General features: G+C 36.9%; 1 protein-coding gene across 6 annotated transcripts in view; it reads left to right on the top strand.

Annotated features, from left to right (window-relative positions):
* The window catches only part of RBBP8 (RB binding protein 8, endonuclease), a 34,034-nt gene that overhangs the window by 8,582 nt on the left and 10,180 nt on the right, over window positions 1-15,272 (top strand). For all 6 annotated transcript variants that reach the window (XM_032442691.1, XM_032442692.1, XM_015855399.2 and 3 more), the window contains 11 exons: window positions 2,391-2,433; window positions 5,634-5,729; window positions 6,371-6,483; window positions 7,193-7,268; window positions 9,603-9,772; window positions 10,855-10,953; window positions 12,015-12,112; window positions 12,744-12,871; window positions 13,485-14,370; window positions 14,452-14,578; window positions 15,080-15,177. In XM_032442691.1, the coding sequence (XP_032298582.1) occupies window positions 2,391-2,433; window positions 5,634-5,729; window positions 6,371-6,483; window positions 7,193-7,268; window positions 9,603-9,772; window positions 10,855-10,953; window positions 12,015-12,112; window positions 12,744-12,871; window positions 13,485-14,370; window positions 14,452-14,578; window positions 15,080-15,177 (1,934 nt within the window). The remainder of the gene's footprint in view (window positions 1-2,390; window positions 2,434-5,633; window positions 5,730-6,370; window positions 6,484-7,192; window positions 7,269-9,602; window positions 9,773-10,854; window positions 10,954-12,014; window positions 12,113-12,743; window positions 12,872-13,484; window positions 14,371-14,451; window positions 14,579-15,079; window positions 15,178-15,272) is intronic.

Raw genomic sequence — 15,272 nt, forward strand, 5'->3', positions numbered from 1 at the left:
AGTGTTATAAGGTGATGAAGTTTTGGAGGTGTTTAATACTTAAATCTAACTCAAAGTAATCACATGGATGCTTTCTGCACATTTTTATCAGTATAGTTCCTGTGGATGAATTCAGATATTGTTCTTTTTAGTGTAAAGTTTTATATTTTCACATAGAAATGTGAAGAGAGAGTTAAGTGTACAAGGTATCACTTAATTCTTTTCAGTTTTTCCTTATCTGAAACTGATAATGGAGGAATAGGGGGAGGGGGGAGAACCTGTAGTCCTTGAAGCAGGGAAAGCTATGAGGAAAGCAATCTCATTGATTGCCATCAGTAAGGAAATGGCTAAAAGACTCTTCAAAAGAAAGTAATCATAGAAAACAGAGCTAGAAGGGAACATGGAAGATCATCCTGTCAATTTCTGTACCCTTAAGGTAGGATTTTTTGTGTCCCTGCTGACATAAGCTTGTCTGACCCATTCCTAGAAGTCAGACTCTGCAGGCTTCCCAAGCACTGTCAATCTTAAGAAGATAGAATTATTGCATTTGAAAATTCTCCTGAGCGGTATTTTTCATGTCCATTAATTCAAACCGTACAGGTACATAATTTAATCAACTTGTAATTTTTTAAAAGACAATGTTGTATATTTAATCCTCTTAATGACAGTTTAAAGCAAGTCTCCATCATCTTAATGGAAACAGTGTCATTTGCTAAAGCACTGATGAGCTATAGGTAACTTACTGTCGTCTGTAGCTTGTCTATTACATAGGAGTATCATGTGAATATGGAATGTAGATAGCGTGGCTGCACATGTTTGTATGCTTTGTAGATGGTTAAATAAGGAAATGAAGTTCGTTCATGTTACAGAATCACAGAAATGTAGGGGTTGGAAGGGACCTCTAGAGATCATGGAGTCCAACCCCCCTGCCAAAGCAGGCTCCCTACACCACGTCACACAGGTAGGCGTCCAGGCGGGTCTTGAATATCTCCAGAGAAGGAGACTCCACCACCTCCCTGGGCAGCCTGTTCCAGTGCTCCGTCACCCTCACAGTAAAGAAGTTCTTGCGCACATTCGTGCGGAACTTCCTATGCTGTACTTTCATCCCATTACCCCTAGTCCTGTCCCCATGCACTAATGAAGAGTCCAGCCTCACCACTATGGCTCCCACACCTCAGGTATTTATAAACCTGGAACTCTAACCTTATCTTGGTTAGAGTTTCCAACGCTCTGGAAGAGCAAAAGTAAGAGATCACAACTAATGTAGTAATTCAGTGCACTCGGAGAAATGTAACAAGCGGGTTTCCTTCCTTCTCATTGCAGTCATTTGAATTAAGAAAAAACACAACCTCTAAGGAGCTGGTTTAGTTCCTCCTGCATTCAGGTGAGAGGTGAGATTATGTTACCTGCAGCACAGTACTAAGTCTTTTGAGTGCTGCCTCTTCAATTTGTGGCTCAGATTGCCAGTGTTACAATCCTGAATACTTGCTGAACGAACTACCTGTTCATACAGGAGATGCATTGTTGTGCAGCTTCATTCCTTCCGATGGGTGTGGAGCAGCATTAAAGCACCCTTTATAGGAGTTCTAATTGTAGATGCCTAATTGACTTAATGAATAGCAAAAAAAACCAAAACCCTTTCTGTGCTGATATGCATGACAGAACTTAACATCTCACAGGTGTTGGACACTTACAGATGAAAGAAATCTTGCCATATTTCTCAATACTTTTTTTTTCCCTTTTAAGCAGTAAGTGTATTTTTTTATCTCAATGTCTCACTAGAGTCTTCTAGCAGTGCTGTGGGTTCATCAAGTTTTTGGCTGGCCTGGCCATTATGTTTTAATTGTCCTGAAAAGTGAGCATTCTCAAGCAAGTAGTTTTCCACTTTGAGCTGATTCCAATCAAGTGTGGTAGGTGAAAAGGGAAAAAAAGAAGTTTACTAGCAGCCTTAACCCTCTTTTCCTATAGTAAGAGCATAATGGATATGTTACTTGATTTACATTTTTTTATTTGATTGTGTTTGCCTTTGATTCACTGATTGTGTGCTAGATTTCAAGTGTGGTATCATGCATTTATATATGCACAGAATGTATTTTGTATTATGTATGCATATGAAAAAACATTGGTATTCATATGTATGTGGTTTTGTGGTTTGTTGTTTTGGTTGTTTTTCCCCTTCTTTTTCCAAAAGGGTGCTGTTAAGTGCAAATCTGAGTGTTTAAGAAGTCCTTGTTTCCTGGAGATTGTAATGGCTTTATTTGTTTCCAGGATATTGCAGAACATACCCAAGAATTGACTCTTTTTCTCTCGAAATTAGTTACTATTTTCTCTCTTGTACATACGTCTTTGGCAAAACAAGACTTTATTCTTCAAGAGTGTTGTATAATGTGTATTTTCTTTTCACTTTTCAGGCTTACAACTGAAAATATCCAAGCTGAAAAAGGAAAGATGCTTGTAAGTAGTCATACTGATGATTCAACTAATTAAAGGAGGGTCTAAGTACAGTTAATGACCTGTTATTCCTGTAATGTGGTGGAATTGCATTCTGAAATAATACTACCTTCTCCATGTTTGTTTATTCACTTCATTGTCTGCTATTACTACTTTTCTTCTGCAATTATATCTGTGTCTAACTTCCAGGAAAACTGGCCTTGCTTCTTCTCATTTATCTTTTGGAAGAAATTGGCTTTGGTTGTGTTATGCCTGTGTTTTTCCCTTTCCTAGATAACTTCTAGTAGATAACTAGACAAAAATCTGTAATGTTTGAACAGTGTGTGGGTTTATAGATGCTACATAGAAGCTGCTAGGAGGTAGTGGTGGCAGCTGAAGGAACAGTGCAGGACAGGATCACAGAAGGAAGGGTTAACAAATCACTCCCAGAACAGCGTTCATCTTATTCCAGTACCATCACAGAATTGTAGGGGTTGGAAGGGACCTCTAGAGATCATCGAGTCCAACCCCCTGCCAAAGCAGGCTCCCTACACCACGTCACACAGGTAGGCGTCCAGGCGGGTCTTGAATATCTCCAGAGAAGGAGACTCCACCACCTCCCTGGGCAGCCTGTTCCAGTGCTCCGTCATCCTCACCATAAAGAAGTTCTTGCACACATTCGTGCGGAACTTCCTATGCTGTACTTTCATCCCATTACCCCTAGTGCTGTCCCCATGCACTACTGAAAAGAGACCAGCCACGCCACTATGGCCCCCACACCTCAGGTACTTATAAACCTGGATCAAATCCCCTCTCAGCCTTCTTTTCTCAAGGCTAAACAGACCTAGTTCCCTTAGTCTCTCCTCACAGGGGAGATGCTCTAGGCTCTTAACCATGAGGCACCCTCTGCATTTACATAGCAATACCCCAAGCCCACTGCAGGGCTTAATTCCCAAGAATTCTCATGTCGCTAACTCCCAGTGCCTCCACATGTGCACCCGCTCCTCAGGAACAAGGTTGGTCAACTTTTGTGCAGTATCACAATAGATGTATTTATGCTACTGCCTATGGATGAGCTATTGCAGTTATTAGATTCCTTTCAGTTAGGATGTCTTTGCTGTCATGTTTTATACTTAAAGACTGTATGTACTTTCCTAGGGTAGAAAAAAGTTTAATATCTTGTTATTATGTACAGTTCACAAAGTTGTAGTTTCATTTCTAGTCTCTTGCTGTTATTGTTAACTCAATCTAGTATATCATCAGTTGCTTCCGCATCTTAAATCTTAAATTAATCAACTACTTTTCAAGATGCTGACTGTTATCAGTGATGTGACTGAACATGCATCGAATGCTTTAATTATTGTTTGTTGGAATCCGATTACCGCACTGTAGATACAATACTCTTATGTAGGAGATCTTGTTCTCCTTGATGCATCTGAATACCTGTGGTTTAATGTTTCAGACTTTGTAATCGGCTGACAATGAGTGCCTTATATTGTATCCCACCTCAACATTGGGTCTGGTGACTCGTAAATGCTAGGTCAGGGACCGTTCATTATGAAGAGTGCCTCATTGCCAAAACTGTCTGTTAAGTTTATCAACTGGACTGGAATGAAAAATAAAAAGCCTTATTCCTCCTGTCATTTTAATATCTTACTGTGACTTCTTGTAGGATTTAAGTGGAGGAGGTGGATTGTTAGTTATTACTAGGTATTTTTACAGATAATGACATAGAGTAAGGCATGACTTCAAAGTAGCTTGGGAAAAGATTTTAAAATTGCGTGTATTCAGACTTCTGTAAGTTTCACAAACCAAAAAATATCAGATATTTCTTGTCACAGGCATCAGAAGAATAGACTGCTTTCTGCAGGCATTTCATTTTCCATGGCCCAGCTGTACTTGGTTAATGAACTGAAGTAAAAGACCTTTGCCTTCTCTATATCAAAGTACAAGTCCAGGAGTCCATCATACTGTTACCATTTAACCATTTTATGTTGCTTAAGGAGTTGAAAAGGACAATATAGCCTGGATGGTTGTGCAGAAGTAAATTAAAGAACTCCTTTAAAAGTTTCAGATTTAATAAAATATGTCTTGATTGTGTGCTTTAGAGGCTCCTGCTGTCCCATTCACGTTATGACCTGTGATGGTTAATTTCTTGTTTTTCTCTAGTAATCATGTGACCAGCGGTATGCTAATATTTGATTAATGTATCTTAAAGGAAGTGCTGATTTGAAAGTGTGTCTGTGTGAAAGAATTGTATAAACAAGTCAGTAAATATATTTTCTTTACCTGTTGTGTTTGTTCTTGTCTTCTCGTCTCAGCTCTTTTCTTGGCTTTCTTAAAAGTTCATCTTGGGGTGCTGAGAAGAAACATCTGCTTTCTTGGAATACACAGAAGATTCAGTGTTAAAAACAAGAGCTAGGAATTAGTTCTCAGAAGTTAGATATTGCATAGATTCACCCGCTTCACTTCTAAAAGCTGTATTGGCTTGTAGAATAATTATCTCAGTTGCTTGTCCTTCATTTGAATCCTGGAGGTGCTGTGGTTGGATAATAAAAGTCAAAGGGAGCTAAAGTTGGGAATTTCATGCTGCTGGTTTTCCTTAGCTCTTTTGAGGAAGAAATGTTCGTTATTATTTTAACAGTCCTGTTCTGTAGAGAATTTTTTTTTTCCAAGCTACTTCCATTTCTGAAATGTTTGGGAAGAGTTCACTTCTCATTCGTGTTCTGAAAATCCATGTTCTACAGACTGGGAATTGCTGCATGAGGTCAACCTTTAACAGGTTTTAAGATTTACAGACCTAATGTGGCTTGCTGTGCTACAAGTAAGTGCAAAATAAGCAGGTTGTGAAAGCTCCCAGTTAGCTCCTCAGCAAGACACTGATGTAGGAAGTGCTCAAGCTTACCTTCGATGACATTATTAGTTGAGTGCTATTAGATTTTGTGTCTTGACTGTTGTTAATTGAATTTTGTCTTGTGCAAAAGACAGGCATAGCAACAGTAGTTCAACTGCAGTGATAGAATTAGAAACTAACTGACTGCCTTTCTAATTCAGGCATTTCTAAATTACCATTTGTTTATCTTCAGCTTGGTTTTTTTTTTACTGGGCATCTATTGCCTTATCCAATAATACAAAAGAAATATACCAGAGGTAATTCTCTACTGAAAAGGTAAAAGCTGTAACTTAAAGTTGGAAATAACCTTTCTTTTTTCCTTTGATTTTAGGGATGCAGAGAGGCTTGAAGAGTTTTACACCAAGAACCAACAGCTCAGAGAGCAGCAAAAGGCGCTTCATGATACAATCAAGGTTCTAGAAGACAGGTGAACTAGTGTGTTTTTTGTTTTAGTTTGGGGGTTTGTGGTGTTCTTTCAGAGTCTGTTTTGTAGTCTTGCTTGTTTGTAAGTCAGTCCTTTTCTAATACAGGCCAGACTGTGTTTTAAAGAAGCACAGAATTTAAATTCTACTGAATGAATCAAATTGTTATTTTCTACATTCTTAGCATGCTTAGCTCAGTAAAGGAAAATTGAAGTTTAACTGGTTAGCCTGGGATGCAGAAAGCCACAGACTATTATTATCTGTGAAGCGAACACACATTTCACAGCATAAATGAATGTGTCAGATGAAGAGTGTTGATAACTGTGTTTTTTCCTGGTCATAGATGAGCTTTAAACAACTAATCTAGATCATTAGAGAACATGGAGGCAGTGCCTCACACGACATTTTGGTTCCACTTCTATTCCTTTTGTATTCTTCAGTTCTTCTCATGGTATATGGTCATATTTGGTGTCAAGTTAAAAGTGTTCATGTTTGTTTGATATTTGTTACCAGCTGATTTGCATATTTGCCCTTTTTGTTTTACTGGTTTGATAGTTTTAAAGTTCAAACTGCCAGTTAAGTATGGATAGCTGCTTTATGTATGGCATTATTTTGATGAAGCTTTATTCTCTTAATTTTACTAAAGGTTGAGAGCGGGATTATGTGATCGTTGTGCTGTAACTGAAGAACATATGAGAAAGAAACAGCTGGAGTTTGAGAACATCCGACAGCAGAATCTTAAACTCATCACTGAGCTTAGTAAGTTTTATCCACAAGTCTGTAGACAAAAGCAGCGTGTTTTATAAATTAGTCCTTCATGAATTCTTATGACTATAGAATATCTCTATGGTGCATCTTTGTAAGTTCAAGAAGTTCTGTCAGGAGATTCTGCATTCTGAAAATACATAACATGTGGCAACTACTCGTCATCAGAGCCACCTTCACTTAGATTGAAGTGCTAACACTGCAATCGTATTGATGTGAAAAGTCTTACAACATGAAGTAGTGCAGCTAAAGTGTGGCTGCTTTTGTTCCTGGAGTCAAAGCATAAAATGACAGATAACATAAAGCAGCCTTGACTTCAGAAGTAACTAGTGATCAGAAAGTAGCAAGTTCTAAAGTTGCCTGAGACAAGCTTGTGTCCTTTGGTAATTTTGTTCATGGATCTGAGAGAGCAAGTCCTTCATCTTTACAACACTGGCTCACTTATATGCACATGGACAAGAGTAATTAATGATTGTGTGGAGCTAATGTGATAATGTTGTAACTGTGAAACCTTTGCCTTTTCTACCAATCCCTTTATAACACTTCTAATGACTAACTTGAAAATTCATTTTGGTAAGGCACAGAGGATGTGTGGTATTAAGATTTAAGAACTGATTCAGTGTCCTTAGAAGACCTGACAAAATTGTATATAACACAATGATACCAGGTGTGAATTTATTTTGTTATTCCGCATTAATTGCAGTGAATGAGAAAAACAGCTTGCAGGATGAAAATAAAAAGATATCTGAACAGTTCCAGCAACTGCAGAAGGAATTGGAGTAAGTTTTGAGAGTTTCTGGTTTTTATTGAATCTTGATAGTAGTGTCTGAGAATACAAATCCTGACTTGTAAGTCTTTTAAACTTGAGTTTATTCCTTTTAATAGACTGTGAAAAGGTAGTATTTTATTCCTTTTTATAGACTGTGAAAATGGTCCCATGCCATTTTACATGAACGATGTAATACTGACATCTTTGTTTACAGAACTTGAATATATATATATATATATATATATATATGTATGTATGTATGTATGTATGTATATGTATATATATGTATAACAGTAACAGGTCTCTGTTTTTTCTACTGTATAATTCATTCTGAGAATGAATCTCCATTGTAGCTTGAAGAGGCATTAATAAAAATGAATTGGCGCCACACAGATCCATTCAGGTTTTTCTGTCTAGATCCCTAGTCTTTCAATTGAGTTTGTAATAAGAATCTGTAGCCACTGTAAGGAAGTTAAGAATGGTCAACATGACACTAAGTAATTTGTTCAGCATGGTAAGTGGTTGTCTAAATGAGCGCGGAGTTGAGTGGATTAAGAGTGATTTAATGAGGCTGGTCCTGCTGTTTGTAATACAGTCACCACCTTTGCTAATTTCAATACAATGATATCCTGTTGCTTAATTTAGAATTAGCAATTAAGTTCTGTATGACACCACCAGATTAGTGTAAGGTAGCAGTTTGTTTTTAGTGCAGGAGAGAAAATTAGGCTTTTGCAATGCTACATGTTCTGTTACCGAGGCTTAGTATTTCAGCAGAAAATCTAAGAATCCTTCATAAAAGTGAAATGTTAACTTTTAGAAGGTCTGTATTATCTGATTCTTCATGAAATTAGTATTTCATTATCTGTGGAAGGGATGAGTAAAGGGGCATTTCTACCAAAACATTTTCAGAGATCTTAAATAAATGTTTCCACAACTCTGGGATGATTTAATGCATATTTATAACGTATGGTGTCTCTGGCAACAGCTTTTTTATTTTTTTGTGATGGCACTCAGGAACTGCGTTTTGGCTTGCACAGAGCTCAGATATGGAAAAATATTTATAGCAGGCCAATTGTTTGTACAGGGCTGTGCCAGTAAATGTAACGAGTACTCCATCAGCTGACTTAAATTTGTGATGCAACTAGGTGAATAGAATGAAAATAGACAAATCAGTGTTTGGTGTTAAATGTTCAGTTAGTCATGGTAAAAAGGAAAGCCTTAAAAAAACTTTCCTCTGAAGCCAGACAGCTTCCAATAGTTTTCCCACCATCTTATTAACTTATTTTATGTAAGCTACCATGGTTCATTTTAATGCAGACAGAAACGTATCCCTGTTTCCTCTAGATCAAGACTTTACGTTTTTCTCTTTATAGTTGAGAAATTATCTTTTGGCCCATGATTTCTCCTGAGAGTCATGAGGAAGAATGCTACCAAAGATGACCAAGCAGGCAGAGTTAGTTTTCCTTATGTTTATCTTTCACTGCCTCTTCCATTTTCTACTACCACAACCATACTACAGGGAGCAATGCATTCATTAGGTACTAAACAAACACAATTGAAGTTAAAGGAATTGGAATTAGCTTTGTTTTTGCTTTCTTACCATGAGAGATAAGAGTTTTTGGAAAGAAAGTTCTAGTTATTTGTGAAGCAAATTTTTGTATACTGACTCTAAAATATACTGTTAGAGATGACTGTGAGAGAAAAGAATGTTAACTCATTTTTCATATTGTTTACATTGCTTTTATGAGTGATTTACATTGCTTTTTCTGCTACTCTATGAAAGCTTCTGTAAGATGAATAAGATATAACATCAAATGCTCTGTAAAGGAGTTGCTCTTGGTATCACACTGTTCATTACAGTTTGAAATTGTTTGAAAGCTTCATCCTATGTTTGAAGAGAGCATACTCAGGGTATGCATGGAATTCCACCCAGGAAGAATAGGTTAGTCCATCCATTTGAGTATTTTTCCTTAAATAATATCCTTCAGAGGATGAGTCAGAAATGACTCAATTCTTGTTTGCTGCTTTTTGTTGGCTGGTGTTTTCTGCCCCCCTCTTTCCCCTCCCAAGGAAAATACTTTCTGTGGTGCAATAGTAGGAGGCTCGTTTCAAATGTGAAGAGCTGGGGCTGTGTGCTGTTCTTGGGTTCATTTGGGCAATTGTGAATTTGTTCTGTTTAAAAGCTTGATTGTAGCAGTATATATGTATTTATTTTTCAGTGATGTAATTGAGATGTCTGTGTCTTCTGAATTCTTGTTTTCTTAATCTGTGTGATTGTCCTAAAACTAAATCTTTGCATCTTGTGAACTTGTGGTTTTATTATCCCACTTAATTTGGTCTCCAGGGAGCAAAAGCAACAAGCACTGGATGTAGAAGAAGGTGTCATTCCTGATTCTCCAGTTCTTACTTCTTCTTTTTCAATGATTAATCGTATGAGGAGGAAAAAAGAGAATAGGCATATCCGATATACAGAGCATACGCACCCAGATTTGGAACTGGCAAAGAGCAACAGTGGTAAGAGATGGTTGATTGGGTTTGGTTTTTTTTACATTTCAGAACTTTATCCCTTTAAAGAGTGAAAAACATAAGTTTGATTGCAAAGACTGAGAATAAAACAACAACAACAAAATCTCAGTTGTTCTGCCAGTTTTTTGGTTTGTAGTTTTTTTTCCTATTAATGCAATTTATATCAATGTGTATGAATATGTTGAGTGAAAAAACGGCTTTAGCTGCAACTGTTACATCACAGCTCAAACCTTATCTTAACCTTCTAATAGTGCAACAGTTTCCTCACTCATAAATCTGCTATAACACCAAAACTGTTAGTTTGACTTTTGTGCACAGCTTTATCACCGCCTAGTGGAGAGTGAAACAAATGTTTTGCCACTTTCTGCAATTCTTCTGAATCAAAGTAATATCTCTAAAACCAACAAATATCTGATTCTAGTAGCTACATGATCTTTTTTTTTTTCCTAGCACCAATACAATCTTTGCTTTTTCTTTTTGTTTTTGTGCTGAAGTCTGGAAATACTTTGCTTATTTGATTTCCAAACTTGCTTCTGTAATGTCACAGAAATAGCTTTAAAGCATTTTGACCGTAACAGATATTTTCGAGGTTTGTATTCTAACGATACATAGGAAATCTGGTTAATGGTTAAGAAAAGCAATTGATGTCCAGGGCTATGTGGTACACAGAAGATTGGCCATTATTCAGATCACAGGTGTTTTTTTTTTGGCTTTTTCATTAACTTAGCTGGTGCAGAAATTTATTCTCTTTGACAGTTTACTCTTTAATACTTTCAATGCTGTATTAGCAAATGAAATATTGATTAGATACCTACTGCTTATGCAGTGTAGAAAGTGATATAGTTTTGTGTCAGTGTCACGGCTGACTAGCAAGAGATATATGTGAGAGACAGAGAATTAACATGAAATATTAAAAATAATCAGGTGTGTTTAGGAGAATGGATCTATTAACACCAAAATTCATATTCAACTGCTATTAGGACTAGGACATTGGTTCTATGTCTGCTCATAACTGTGAAAGTAGGAGATGTAGTTTCATCATATGATAATGTTTATATAACTTTTCCTAGAGTTTCAAATTCCACTGTATTCCACACAAGCGAGCAGTCATCATGAAGAAGAGATGCTAGTGGCAGACACCTGTGATCCACAACTGTCCCCTGTACCAAGTAAGTGTATTAATAGTTTTAGTTCTATTTGAATCAAGGCAAATCTTACTACAGCTGAGGAATTATAAACTGTGGTTCAGTTTGTGATCCTCCCCTTTAAACAAAGGATCCAGAAAAAGGAAGTAACATTTAATCTCAGAACTGCTTCTGAACTGCCTACCGCAATGCCAGTAGATAATGCAATCTTGTGGCATAGCAGTAGGGCTTTAAGTCAATAAATGAAAAGAACCTCAGTGCAGCTCTTACTCCTGAACTGTTTTGGGAAACTTGTTTAATTGAGTTATATATGAGTTTCCAACTATAACATGAGATAAAACACTCTGAGCACTTGTTCTGACGTGAGTATGTAACATAAGTGCTTCTATTAATTATCCCTTACTTCTTGTGAATGGTTTATAAGTCTTTAAATCTTTCTCCATAAACAGTTCTTTGACAAGAATTTTGTGTCCCTGATTTTTTCCTCTAAAGTATTTAACTATAAATGATTGAGAGGGTCAGTGTTGAAATTACTCATGCAGGTCGGGGTTGTCATTTGTAGTTCTTTTACTTTCTCGCTGTATTATCACTTTGTCTCAGTTTAATAAATGGAATAACATTATTTCCCTAAAAGAAGGGAAACTCACATCTTGGCTTTCGTAGTAAAAATACAGGAATAGAAGTGTCACCGAAGAAATAACCAACACATTCATTTTTCTATAAATATCCAGTTTTCTTGTTCTACGTGTTGTTCTCAGATAGTTCATGCGCTGGACTGGAGTTTGAAATATAAGTTCCGCGTAGATTTGTATTTTAATTTTGGGGAATTTGATACCAACAGGAATTCTATGTCTGTGTGATAGTGCAGCAGTTTGTTCTCATCAGAAATGCTTTCTTCCCTCTGCTCCACTCATTGCTTCCATGTGATTCTATCTGAAACAGGTTAAGCTATTTCTATAATAATTAGATTTCAGTTTGTGATATTATTTTGTTTTAGTTTGGAGTCTGTATCCCTTGTGTAAGTAGAATATAATACTATATTTATATATGTAAGTTAGTAAGTGAATTTCTTTATATTCATAAAGATAAACCAAGGATGGGAGGTTATCCTGTTACAAAGCCATCTTTTAACTTGGCTGCGGTTGTTGCAGAAACAATTGGACTTGCTGTTCAGGATGAATCCGTAAGTATTACTTACAGTTTTCCCACATAATTAACTTTTTTGCCAGTTGTTTTGGAAAGAAATGTTTTTCAATTTGGCATTAAAATTCTGCAGAACTTATTTAGAGTTCCAGTAAGCTCACTCTAGCTTTCTTTTTCTTACGTAATAAAGGATTCCTATAGCAATAGGGAAGGTAACTGAGCTGACTTGTCTGCACTCAGAGGAGACTGGAGGGCTGTGGTTCTTGCTATGAACGTGTATTTCAAGTTTGACAAAGGCAGTGGCATAAATCTTAGGCACTGCTTGTGCAGTAATCAAGTCATAGCACACTAAGAAAGCTTACTTGGTGTTGAGACTCTTGATGTATCCATTGTTTTTGCTTTGTAAGTACAATTAAGATGATAGTACTTTTTTCCTTTAAGAAGAAATAGTACCTGTGTTTATATGTATGTATCTGAAGGAATTTTTAAGTTTCCATTAGATTTCTTTAAAAGCTGCTGGTGAAAAGTTAATCTTTTTTTTTTGTTACTTTTCAAGGTGAATGGTTATATTTGAATGGGGCTTTGGAGTACTTATGTCTAAATCTAGCATGCTTACAGACTTTAACAGCTTTTAACACTTCCATTCTTTGTTTTGCTTCATGATTTGCAAGGAGTCCCAAAGTGTACTGAGTTCTCCCCACGCTAGTACTGCGATGAACCAGGCTCCAGAGGGCATACGTTCTGAAGACTCAAGAAAGCACTCAGCTCCTGAATCAAGAAATGAAGACAACAGTTTGGGGTGTGTTTCCACTTGTTAAAATAATGTTGTTTTAAACAGTGTCTTCCTTTAAAGGTACAGACACAGATATAAAACTATTTTCATATTATACTGTTTTCTTTGATGTAAGTAAGTCACCACTAGAAGCAAAGGAACTGATAAAATGCAAAGCTGTGGACTTTTACTTCCCTTTCAGAGTTGTGCTTTGTGAGCTTTCGATGTACGCAGTCCTTCCCTGAATGATCTTCTATATGTTTTATTGATTGCAAGTGAAAACCAGAGCAGTTCCAAAACAAAACCAGAAAACCACAAGAAACCGAAAATAAAATTTTTACTCTTTCTCTTCTCTTGCAGAAGCTTTGAGAGTCTGTTGTCATGGTTATAAAATCTGTTCAAGAGCCTACATAGATTATTTTCTCAACCCTTCCCTCTTTCTACCATTTCACAGCGCTTAAAGGACAGTCCTTCAGTAGGAGAGATTCCTTTCTTCCTAGACCTAAAGCTTCCCTGTTCTTTTTTTCTTCTGTTTTCTGACAGCTTCTTGCAGATCATTGATGGAAAGTGCTTAGATTTTTTTTCCCTCTCTTTCTTTCCCCAACCACCAGAAAATGATTTAATCTCTTACTGTGTTCAGTTTTTCAGGTCCATCTCAAAACACTCCACCACGTGTTGACTGGGATTCTCAGGTAGTTTCTCCTGTTTTTGGAGCTTCTAGCAATACACGAAGCAACTCAAGTACAAGTCATGCGTCTTGTATTTTAGATTCTGATTCGAAGCATAATGTCAAAATCAACCTCTTCAACCATCCTTCCGGTTCTAGATCTCATAAAAATAGGTCAAAATCTGAAGATGTTGCTTTTGTCGCACCACTGAATCTTGGAACCGAAATCAATTCTGTTATCAGCCAAGTCTCTGTCAACAGGCAAATGGTTGTGAAAAAGAATAATAATGAAGTTGCAACTTCAGTTGGAAACACTTGTGCAGCTAAAAATGAGGTGATCAAGAGTGATTTCCTTCTCATACACCAGAAGCAGCCAGAGGGAAGGTGTGCAAAGAGAAAGAAAGCTGAAGATGAGAATGAAATTAGCTGTGAAAAAGCATCTTTCAACAAAGAGAACTCTGTACCCTTTCTATCAGATATTCAGCACGTTAATGGGGAACACACAGGCGATAAGCCCTTGGATCTGTCTGATCGCTTCTGTGGAGTTCGTTGTCAAGAGAAAAAACAAGGAAATGAGGAGACCTGTAAAAATAAACTGAAGCAGGTGACTCTGTATGACGTTTTTTTGCAGCTAGGGAAGCCCAATCATGAGGGTTCATCGTCAGTTCAGAATGCCAACAACGAGAGGAGCTTGTTTGGCAGAGGTATGCAAGAGGAGCCCTACATACAAGAGGCGGTGCTGGCAAAAACATTTGCAGATACAAAAAAACAGATCCAAATGAAAGAAGAAGTCCCTCCCTTAAAAATTACACCACTGCCAAGTACTGTAGACACAGAACAACTTTTTAATGATGTGAAGGTATGTTTTTTCTCAGTTTTTCTTCTCTTGAAATGCTAAATGTAAATATTGGGAAACAATAAAATTGCAATATGTTGTTAGGTTGCCAGTGACCATGTACCAAACAGAAAGAAAACAAGGACAGGGCACGGAGAGTCTGAACCAGCATCTGTACTTCAACCAAACCCCTGTAGACTATCAAAAAATAAAGTACAGCCAAATGAGCAAGGTAATTCTTCATTTTAGTACCTTATCCTCATGGTTTATGCTACAGATGAATAGAATTCTTTATATCCTGCCTTTTCCCACATTGATCATTTTTCTGCTTCATATTTAGTCATTTTCTGTTCTGTGCTTCTCAAGATTTTCAGTTATAATCTTCTGTATCTCATTAGGCTTTACTTTAGTAATATCTTTCCCATATTCTTTTGTCACTGTATAATGAATATATCATTGACATTCAGCTGTAAACTCAACAAATAATGAATAATATTATATCTCATTTATTTAGCATGTTTGTCTGCACAGTGCCTTACTGCAGCACATGAATTACAGCTAGCTTAAACTCAGGCTTCCTGAAATCCTATTTCACTGTCTTATTTATTTATGTTAATTTTTGTTTTAAAAAAAAAAAAAGAGAGAGAGAGAGAGAGAGAAACAACAAACCCTGAAATGTTTTCTCTGAAGATTCAGAGTTTGGTTCTGATTTGTCTTTTCTTGTCATATTCAGACCTGAAAGAAAAACCTTTAGAAAACCTTCAGTGGAGCATAGACCCAGGAGCTGACCTTGCACAGTACAAAATGGATGTAACTGTGATTGATACAAAGGTGAGCCATCGCTTTGCAACAGGTTGGCATGTTCCATAATGTTGGACAAAAAGACTTTAGAAGTAATATCATGACCTTCATTCCAGGCAGATAAA

Source organism: Coturnix japonica, chromosome 2, assembly GCF_001577835.2.
Source record: "Coturnix japonica isolate 7356 chromosome 2, Coturnix japonica 2.1, whole genome shotgun sequence".
Taxonomy (NCBI): Eukaryota; Metazoa; Chordata; class Aves; order Galliformes; family Phasianidae; genus Coturnix; species Coturnix japonica.